This window comes from Bison bison, unplaced genomic scaffold (genome assembly GCF_000754665.1).
Source record: "Bison bison bison isolate TAMUID 2011002044 unplaced genomic scaffold, Bison_UMD1.0 scf7180017864035, whole genome shotgun sequence".
Taxonomy (NCBI): Eukaryota; Metazoa; Chordata; class Mammalia; order Artiodactyla; family Bovidae; genus Bison; species Bison bison.
In genome coordinates, this window is record NW_011494607.1 from 1,941,883 (window position 1) to 1,953,425 (window position 11,543).

General features: G+C 37.6%; 1 protein-coding gene across 3 annotated transcripts in view; it reads right to left on the reverse strand.

The window, feature by feature from the left end:
- LAMA2 (laminin, alpha 2) overlaps positions 1 to 11,543 on the reverse strand; it is a 705,371-nt gene that overhangs the window by 368,263 nt on the left and 325,565 nt on the right. For all 3 annotated transcript variants that reach the window (XM_010834646.1, XM_010834645.1, XM_010834644.1), the window contains exon 12: positions 10,517 to 10,690. In XM_010834646.1, coding sequence (XP_010832948.1) covers positions 10,517 to 10,690 — 174 coding nt within the window. The remainder of the gene's footprint in view (positions 1 to 10,516; positions 10,691 to 11,543) is intronic.

The following is an 11,543-nucleotide window of genomic DNA, read 5'->3' on the forward strand; positions in this document are numbered from 1 at the left end:
CTGAAGATCAGCCCTGGGATTTCTTTGGAAGGAATGATGCTAAAGTTGAAACTCCAGTACTTTGGCCACCTCATGTGAAGAGTTGACTCATTGGAAAAGACTCCGATGCTGGGAGGGGTTGGAGGCAGGAGGAGAAGGGGACGACAGAGGATGAGATGGCTGGATGGCATCACTGTCTCGATGGACATGAGTCTGAGTGAACTCTGGGAGTTGGTGATGGACAGGGAGGCCTGGTGTGCTGCGATTCATGGGGTATCAAAGAGTCAGACACGACTGAGCGACTGATCTGATCTAATCTGATCTATCTTTACCACCACCAGATGCTCAATCAGATAGAAATAATAAGCAAGGCACAAAGTGTTCTCTAACAAATGTGCTTTATTGATATAAAGATTTACCTCTCATATAAACTGCTGCACCATACAACTACAGAAGTTCTCAAAGCAATTGGCATTTATTGAACAGCTTCTGTGTGCTAAAGGCATTTTTGAGGGCTTTGCACAACTCTGAGGAGGTGCTAGAACTCTCAATTTGCAGATATTGAAAGTGTCAACTAAATAATGGGATGTGTTCAAGATTACAGAAATAATAAGGAAGAGATGCAGCATTTGAATCAGATCTGTGAAAAGCATAAGGATCAAAACACTGAAATAACTGACCAGAGTTTCCCTTGCATAAATAATAGCTTTGAGTAAAAAGTAGAATGGTGGGGAAGGATGGGACACAGATATGCATAGAAAAATAAAGGAAGAAATAAAGTATTCCTTTGCATGCATGCTAAGTTGCTTCAGTCAGGTCCAACTCTTTGTGACTTTATCGAGTGTAACCCACCAGGCTCCTCTGTCCGTGGAATTCTCCAGGCAAGAATACCAGAGTGGGTTGCCATGTCCTCCTCCAGCTGATCTTCCCAACTCTGGGGTTGAACCCAAGTCTCTTATGTTTCTTGCATTGGCAGGCAGTTTCTTTACCACTATCACCACCTGGGATGCCCAATATATTTATTCCTTTGCTAATCCATAATCAAGATGTCGGTAGGACTGGTCTCAGAGGACTGTGAAATAAGGAGCTGCTCCAGGCCTTTCTCCTTGGCTTACAGAAGGCCCTCTTCATTCATATCTGTGTCCCATCCATTCCCACCATCTTGTGCTTCTCCCACTACCATCAACAATTAAACACTGTATATACACTGGATTAAATACGAAAACTCAGTACATAAAACACTCTCTGGCCATGATAGGCTCAGAGGTTAAAGCATCTGCCTGCAATGCGGGAGACCCAGGTTTGATCCCGAGGTTGGGAAGATCCCCTGGAGAAGGAAATGGCAACCCACTCCAATATTCTTGCCTGGAGAATCCCGTGGAGGGAGGAGTCTGGTAGGCTACAGTCCACGGGGTTGCAAAGAGTCAGACATGACTGAGCTACTTCACTTTCACTTTTCACTTTCTCAATGCACTTTACCTTGGAAACAACACCCAGGCAACAACCTTGACAGCTGTTAAGCCTCAATTCCTCTGGTTCTTTTTTTTCTCTCAGGGATCAGAGTTCTACAACATCTGCTGTAAAGTGTCTAAAAACTTGTTTCACATTTTTTCTCAAATTATCTTGTTGTCTAAGAAAGTTTTGTTCAATCATGGCCAGAAGTAAAAATTCTGCGCTTTATAGTATGATTTTTGAAAGCTGTAGCCTTTGTTTCAACTAGAGTTTATTTTTATGTCTGATATGAGGTAGGGATACAGGTATGGTCATTTTTTTTCTTTTTAGATACTCAGTGGTACCAATAACATTTACTATATGCTCTATTCTATTGTCTTTGATCTGCAATTTCTATTTTATTAATAATCAAGTATCCATATATGCATGGGATATTTCTGGGCTATTTTTTCAACTCCACTGATCATTTTTAATCTTTTTTCACACCAATAGCACTTTGTCTCAATCATTATTTCTTTTTTAAAAATGAGTCCTAAGTCTTTTTATCAGGTAAGTTTTGATTCAAACCCCATCTCTTTCTTTCTTTAGGATTTCCTTTTCTTATTTGAAAAGCTCTTTGCTTTCCTATATAGATTCTATCCTTAGTATTTTGTTACTTGTTACTATTGTAAAGGACTTATTTTTTAATATTTATTTATCTCTATTTTATTTCTTTTTAGCCGCACTGGGTCTTCCTTACTGTGAGTGGGCCTTCTCCACTCTTCTTTCTGGCTGTGGTGCTCAGGCTTCTCCCTGCTGTGGCTTGTCTTACTGTGTAGCACGGGGCTCTAGGGTAACCAGCTTTAGTAGCTGCTGCACGTGGACTCAATGGTTGTGATTCAGGGGCTTAGTTGCCCTGTGGAATGTGGGATCTTCCTGGACCAGGGATGAAACCAGTGTCCTCTACATTGTGAGATGGATCCTTAACCACTAGACTACCAGGAAAGCCCAGGACTTATTTTTAAAGGGCTGTTTTAATTGGTGTTTGCTGATGTAAAGAAACACAATTGACTTGTAAAATGAAATATTTCCTGACATACCAGTGGGCAAGAAATGTCACAGCCATCAGTGATTTTGGGCCTCCAAACGTGAATGAGGGCTCCCAAAAGGGAACACAATAGCTTTGACCCAGCAAATGCTGCCACCCCTGCAATGATGGCAAAGGAGCTCAGAGGAATGCAGGAAGCAACTATCCTCTGCCATGCCTCCTGGTGAACAAGGAATTAAGGTTGTAAACAATCAAGAAACAGGAAGTGGTCTTAGATAGCTGCATTACATATGAAAGGAAAGAATTCAGCGAGCCCAGAGGCTTGTAAATTCCCATAGAATAATGCTAAGTTCCTTAGCTTAATATCTGGTTTTCTTTATTTAACAATAATCTTTGGTGTTCAGACTGCCTGCCCTCTTTGTTGCGAAGTTGTATATGGCCTGACTCCTTCTCTCTGGCCTTCTACAGCAGTTTAAGAAGACGTGGCAAGAATACACAGGAGAACTACACAAAAAGGTCTTAATGACCTGGATAACCACAATGGTGTGGTCACTCACCAAGAGCCAGACATCCTGGAAGTCTGGCTTCCAGTGAAGTCAAGTGGGCCATAGGAAACATTACTGTGAACAAACCTAGTGGTCATGGAATTCCAGCTGAACTATTTCAAATCCTAAAAGATATGACACTGTTAAAGTGCAACATTCAATATGCCAGCAAATTTGGAAAACTCAGCAGTGACCAAAGAACTGGAAAAGATCAGTTTTCTTTCCAATCCCAAAGAAGAAAAATGGCAAAGAATGTTCAAACTACTGCACAACTGTGCTCATTTCACATGTTAGCAAGGTAATGTTCAAAATCCTTCAAGCTAGGCTTCAACAGTACGTGAACTGAGAACTTCCAGATGCTCAAGCTGGATTTAGAAAAGGCAGAGGAACCAGAGATTAAATTGCAAACACCCATTGGATCATAGAAAAAGCAAGAGAATTCCAGAAAAATATCAACTTCTGCTTCACTGACAATGCTAAAGCCTTTGACTGTGTGGATCAGAACAAACTGTGGAAAATTCTTCAAGAGATGCGAGTACCAAACCACCTTACCTGTCTCCTGAGAAACCTGTATGCAGGTCAAGAAGCAACAGTTTGAATTGGGCATGGGACAATGGACTGGTTCAAAATTGTGAAAGGACTAAGACAAGGCTGTATATTGTCACCCTGCTTACTTAATTTATGTGCAGATTACATCATGTGAAATACCAGGCTGGATGAATCACAAGCTGGAATCAAGACTGCAGGAAGATTTGTCAACAACCTCAGATATCCAGATGATTTCACTCTAATGACAGAAAGTAAAGAGAGACTAGAGAGCCTCTTGATGAAGGTGAAAGAAGACAGTGAAAAAGCTGGCTTAAACTTCAACATTCAAAAAATGAAGATTGTGGCATCCAGTCCTATCACTTCATGCCAAATAGTTGGGGGAAAAGTGGAAATAGTGTCAGATTTTACTTTCTCGGGCTCCAAAATCACTGTGGATGATGACTGCAGCTATGTAATTAAAAGATGCTTGCTCCTTGGAAGAAAAGCTATGACAAACCTAGACAGTGTATTGAAAAGCAGAGATATCACTTTGCCAACAAATGTCTGTAGAGTCAAAACTATGGTTTTTCCAGTAGTCATGCATGGATGTGAGAGATGGATCACAAATCAGGCTGAGTGCCAAAGAATTGATGCTTTTGAACTGTGGTGCTGGAGAAGACTCAAGAGTCCCTTGGACTGCAAGGACATCAAACCATCAACTCTAAAGGAGATCAACCCTGAATATTCATTGCAAGGACTGATGCTAAAGCTGAAGCTCCAATACTTTTGCCACCTGATACAAAGAGCCAACTCATTGGAAAAGACTCTGATGCTGGGAAAGATTGAAGGTAGGAGGAAAACGGGGCAACAGAGGATGAGATGATTGGATGGCATCACTAACTCAGTGGACATGAGTTTAAGCTAACTCAGAGAGATGGTGAACAGGGAAACCTGGCATGCTGCAGTTCATAGTGTTGCAAAGAGCAGAACATGACTTATCCACTGAACAGCAACTGAGATGCTGCCTCCAGGGCTCAGAGTCGTTAACATTCCCACCAAATAAAATAACTCTCTACTTTCTGGTTGTGACTAACTTTTTAGTCAACAGGCTTTTACATATTAACTTTGTATATAGTTCCCTTCTTGATTCACCTATTAATAATTTATCTTCTGAGTTCATAATCATATCAAGCAGATAATCATATCATCTATAAATGCAATTTTATTTCTTCCCTTTTAACTTCTGTATCTTTTAACTTCTTTTTTTAAATCTTAATGCACTGTCCAAATCTGCTAGTACCATGTTAAATAAAAGTGGTCAGAGTGAAAATTGTTTGTGATCTTAAAGCATTCTTTCCATATTTTATAATAAAGTAGATATGTTATTTGTTTTTGTGTAGCTATTCTTCATCAAATGAAGAAGCACCTTTCCAATCTTAGTTTACACATTTTTTAAAACATCATGAATCATCATTAAATTTTATCTATTTTTTCTGCATCTATTGAAACAGTTTCTCTCCTTTATTTAATCAATACTGTCAATTACACTGTCTTTTTCTATTAAATCAACACTGAACTCCTATGATAAAAGCTAATTTTACCATTTTCATACATTATGGATTCTGATTACTCATGGTTTGGTTAGGATACTTGCATCGATTTTCATGAGTGAGTTTGGGCAGAAATTTCCTTTTTCACGCCTCCCTGATATTAAGTAACATAAAATTACTTGAGGAGTAGTCATTATTTTGTTCTCTGTAAAGCTGTGTAAGATTGAAAAAAGTTTTTAAGGTTCAAAATTTGATTTAACAAATTAAACATAAATAAATAAAACCATTGTTTTCCTTATGGAAATAATTTTTTGGCTACTGCTTCAATTGCTTTAATGTTCATATGATTTTTAACATTTTCCCCCTCAGTCAGTTTTATTAATTTTTATTATTCTAGAAATTTTACTGTGAGTCCTCATAGTTGGGCTAACTTTGCAGAGTAGACATTATCAGAACTACATGTAATAAATGAGTTCTTATGATTTTTGTTTGTTTTTTCATAAACATTTGCCCCTAACAATATATCTGATTTATTCTTGACAACAGATATTCTTCTGGTATTAGTCTATTGCCAAATCATTTTAATATGATCCGATTTATGGAATAAAAATTCAATCACAGTTTGTTTATCTTATTTACCTTTATAGCCATGCCATTCTCCACATATATAATACATTCTTAATTAATCCATTTACTCTGAGACTTAACTTGGAGGACATTAAGGATGAGGGAGAGAGTCTGACCTTTACTTTGAATAATTCTGAGGAATATAAAGCAAAGACATCAGAAATATAAATTATGTTGCTAAAAGGAGAGCAACTCATGCTTATTAGTGAGGTTTTAATTTTTTAACTAAGATGGAAATCATCTTTCAATTCTAACTTAAATCTCAACTCCAGTCATTTCTGAGAAATCTAATCAAAACTATTCTGTTGTTGTTGTTAAAAAGGTAGCATTGATCACAAAATATTTGTAAAGTTCCTTTCATTTGACAAGAACTACTCTGTCATATAAATCTCAAATATCAATCTCCTTCAAATCCACAGCTTTAATTAGGGATGTTAGAGGTAGAACTGTAAGTCAAGCAAGCACAGCAAAGAAATACCAGAGATTACTTTTAAAACCTGATGCTATTTTGTCAGCTGTTCATAATACGCAGCTTATGCTATACTATAGGTATTCTTGGCAACTACAACGAAACAATTTAAAAGCTCCTCTAAGCTACAAACAGAAAAAGATAGTATACATGTTGTAGAAAATAAGCATTGTTTTATAAAGACCAAATCACAGAAGATTAATTTAATAGCACCCAGAGACAGATTTGCAAACCTTACTGGTAATGGGGGAACAGTCGATAGGCCAAGTCAGATTCTCAGGGCTCTTTACAAACAGGAAGAGAACTGGTTTTGGAGGCTGCACTATCTAATTCAGATCACTAGGGTAACCAAAAAGAAATAACTATTTTGATGTTCCAATAGCACTTAGTTTACTAAAGCAGTAAATTATTCCAACTCTGAAATACCCAAACTGTTTCTCAAAGCTGTGGCCTGTAGCAAGTCAGCAGGACTCTGTGCTCTAGCACTTTACATTCATGCCTGGTTCCATGCTTACACGAATGCCCTAAAACCAAGCATTAACCTCTGTCAAGTATTTGGAGAAAGTAAGATGCTGCCAAGTAGAGCCCTATGGGTGCCTGACTTAATTTTCTTTGAATGTCTACAGTGGAAGGGGCAGGGAATTAACACTCGACTGTGAACACTGTGCTGAATGCTCACACATTTATGGGAAAAAAACATTTTACAGGTTGCTGTTGAGGGATTAACTCTTAGTTGAGATTATAACCCAGTGGGGCTCCATGGGACCTTCTCCGGACAGAGTCCTTCCCCATGTCATCTGCTGGTCTTTTATTCCTAGAAAACAGCCTGGCTCAAGAATTACTAATAAAGTCCAGAACAACAACAACAAAAGAAATTAATGCTTGAAGGAATTGAACATGTAGTGACAAAAATAGCAGTTGGTCCAGGAGAACTGGTAAGAATTTAAACAATAAACCTTAAATATGACAGCCATAGAATATTTAGCTCCTCCCTAAAGCACCTGGACAACAGTACACTAAGGCACATTGCCTGAGTTGTTTTACAGATGCTAAAACCTCCATCAAATCGAAGAAGCTAACTACTTGATGACCATGAGCACACAGCCTCCTACTGAAACCTGAGGACTGATAATGTTAACCCCTGTAACACTGCCCTGTTATCTCACCATCAACCAATCAGAGAACTGTGCACAAGCTGATCACATACCATGTGACATATCCCCCCCTCACCCCCATCACTTTGCCTCTAAAAGTGCTTTGAGGAGTTTGGGTCCTTTGAGCATCACAGGCTGCCTCACTCTCTTTGCTTGGCCCTTTTCAGCTCGAAACTCCGATGTTTCAGTTCATTTGGCCTCACTGTGGGTTCAGCACACAAACTTGCCATAGACAACAAGATTATGGAAATTTTTTAAATGAGTAGTATAAAAATATGCTAACTTTTCCAGGCCTCATCTACTATCTACATACACAACTATATCCACCTATGTATTCCTCATTATTCCAAAGAGGGACTGTAGTCAATAAAAATGTTCCTTAATATGAAAAGTATTCCTTTGCTAAACTGGCTAGTGCTCTTGAATTTAATTATGACCAGGCAGGTTTCTACGTTAGCAAAGTGTATGTCAAGTGAGAGCAGTTTTATTATTTGGGGTTAGGTTACCAAAACACAGGAAGATTGGCATGTGGCACCTTCATTAAAATAAAATATGTACAATACATCTCCCATCTGTTATAAGTGAATTTATCACCAAGGAACTTAGAAAATGTTTGAAAATTGGTTATACAAATATTTAGGAAAAGCTAATAGCATCTCATAAATACTTTTTTCAACTTAGAAATTAATACTAAAAAGGCAAAGGAAGGATTGTATATCCAGAGCTTCCTGGTCATGGATGCAAATCAAATTCAGTATCTAAGCAGATATACTAGTTTCTTGACATACTGTTTCTGTCAGATTTTGGCAATGGCTCTGAGTCCAACAGCAATTACTGGGAAAGAATTTAGCCTCAACTATTTAGAAAAGTGACTTTACTAGATTTACAAATAAGGCCCTACAATTTTCCATTTCCTTAGCAAGATATTATATCAACCAAGCTAAGCATGTCATCATGACTGTAATTTACGTGATGTGACATGACAGTTAAGATGTACTGCGGTAATTTGTGAGAGCTTGCAGTATTATTGTAGTATCAAAAATTTATATGGTTCAGTTATTAAAGCAAATTGTTTCATTCATACTGAGATGTCTGACAGTAAACCACCGAGGGCTTCCACATTACATTAAAAAATGTCTTCCATATTCAAACAATTTGCACACCCTGTTACCAGTATTTTGCTCACTGAATGGAAACTGAAGCACAGGCAAACACAGCTTTTTGATGTGAACATGATCTTTGCAGGATATGAAGTACTTCATTGTGGGTGGTTACAAGGAGCAGTCCAGACAGGATAAGGAAAGTTATCTTTGGGAACCAACTCTACGAACAGGATGTCCAAATGCTTTGCTCTGATGCTATTTCATATCCCATTTGCTTGCCTTCTGTCAGTTTGATTTTCAGCCAACAGAAAGAAAAAGCATATGGGCAAAGAAGAAATGATGGAAAATATGGCAAATATTCTATTTTAAAAAACTACCTATAAGTAAACTTCCCTGTGGTAAGAAAAGTAAGACCTCTGAAACTCATCCAATTTTGACCCATGGTTCTTCTCTAAATTCCTCAGAGCAGTTGGAAAAAAGACAGCTTCTGGTTTTTTTGTTTGTTTTGTTTTTTGGCAATTTTAAGCTACAGACATTCAAGTCCTATGTGCTATTTTATTCTTGTCAGGTATTCAGGAATTCCTAAATAGAATAGGATAGAATGACCTCTTGTTGGAAAGGGCTTTGAAGTAACAGTTTAATTAGATTTTTATTACAGCTGGGAAATTTTATGCAACAGTCTCTTTAAAAATACATATTCATTGAAAAATGTGTTTTACTCATTTACACATTTTTCATAATGATATTTAGAGGCCTGTAAAAATAAGAAACAGGCCAAAAGTTACGTTTTCAATCGGATAAAACTACTAGTTTCCATTCATATGAACTAGCAAGATTTTCTGTCTTAATGCTCACACACCACTAATTATTAAAATATTTTTATTTTTCATGAAGATTTTTTCCAAAGTAAGCTATATTCTTATAGTTGAAAACTAGTCTTAAATAGCATCAATTTGCTAAAGGATTTTTCTGGGACTGTCACAATTTCTGGTGTGATCAGGTCATTTAATTATGAGCTGACAAGATATTAAGTTCCACAGATCAATCAAGTATTCTCATTTAGAATTTCAATATCAAATTTTGTTTCCAATGAATTGTTAAGCAAAATAAAATAAAATGATAAAAGCCAAGGAACCTATCCAATTAGAGTTAATTCACAACAGAGGGGAAGAAAGAAGTACCTTCATCTCTGAAAGTGCTACATTTGTTTATCTGTGTGTGTGTTTTTACATGTGTGTCAGTGGGCTTGAAAACATGTGCTTTCAATCTGGCTGTTCTTTTATAGTAGTTCTCTTCCTGAGCTCCAGGAAATATGGTGTTTATTATAAGCTTCATGGCAAGTATTAAATTAGTTATGTAATAAATTTCATTTCCAATTAACATTCCGACAAGGTAGAGAAAGTAGCTCTCCTGAATACCAGTTTTGAAATGAAATAGAAACAGATGAGAAAGACTTCAGTAAGTATTGCACCACAGACAGTTCTAGAGAAACAGCTATTTCAAGTAAACATGACACTGCTTCTTCCAATATCTACAATCTGTTTTGCAAAAAAAAAAAAAAAATCTAAAGGTTTCATTGGTTTATTTTTTCTTCCAAAATGTTAACACAGGATAGCAACTATATAGAACTGTGACGTGGGGATGCAACCACCCATGGGGCAGGGTGGAAAAGTCCAACTTAATCTGATTTAGTTGGTTCCAGGCACTGGCGACCCACTCCAGTACTCTTGCCTGGAAAATCCCATGGATGGAGGAGCCTGGTAGGCTGCAGTCCATGGGGTCGCTAAGAGTCGGACACGACTGAGCGACTTCACTTTCACTTTTCACTTTCATGCATTGGAGACGGAAATGGCAACCCACTCCAGTGTTCTTGCCTGGAGAATCCCAGGGACGGGGGAGCCTGGTGGGCTGCCATCTATGGGGTTGCACAGAGTCGGACACGACTGATGCAACTTAGCAGCAGCAGTAGCAGCAATCCAATCAGTATATATTTGATCTCATCTTCCTTTAAAGAAAGACTATATAAAACCCATTGTCCTTATTGATCAATTGAAGCAAGAAGCTAGCACTGTATGGACTCACCTTGTTTCCTAGGTAAGGCGCTGGTGCACTCCAGAAGTAGCTCTGGGGCAGGGCTTGGCGGGCCTCCACGATGCTGATGCTGATCTGCTGAGGTGGGTCTAAGTCATCCAGCTGGGGGGCCACTCGAATATGGCCGGAAATGTCAGTCAGATACCAGCCACTCATGTCTTGTATCTTAAAGAAAACATACAATCATTGTCACTTAGGAAAAGAACCCAGACACTTCTCTTTCCTATTTCTGTAGTGTTCATATTTTGAAAATTGAAAACACAAAAACTATGATCGTTTAGGAAAATACAAAAGTTGTGTATATCATTAAACATCTCATATGTTCTCACCATTACTTTTTTCTTGATGTTTCTAGGAGTTTGGATGATATTATAGTATAAACTGTTTTTATTAATCCAGTGTGATTTTTAAAAATTATGATTTCAAATACTACTTTCTTAAAAAGTCATTTAAAATCACACATAATTTTGTATAAATTATCAAATAGTTGAAGTTTGAATTTCACATTTTTCACTCCATTAGTGCTTTCCTGTTTCTTATGGAAACAATTATTTCAAAAGGTATTATATATCATTTGAAAAGAAGAGGAAGAAAAGAGATAAGATATAAAAGGTAGATTTTCATTTACTAGTTTCTTCCTTTTCATATATTTAAATTTCAACTTGAGGCTCCAGGAGGGTTGAAAACACCAGCTCCCAATACTGTTCCTATTCCTTCCCATGGGGTCAGAAGTGCTATAAGAACTCCTAGTCTTGATCCTTTGCCCAGAAAAGGAAAGAACATTTAAGAAGGAATTAGGGAAAGATGACTTGCTTTGACATGTTTATTCTCCAGCTATGTGTGGCACACAGCAACAATTCTAAATTTAAACCATCCTACTTAGAGCAGAGTGAAAAAGTTGGCTTAAAGCTCAACATTCAGAAAACTAAGATCATGGCATCTGGTCCCATCACTTCATGGGAAATAGATGGGGAAACAGTGGAAACAGTGTCAGACTTTATTTTTCTGGGCTCCAAAA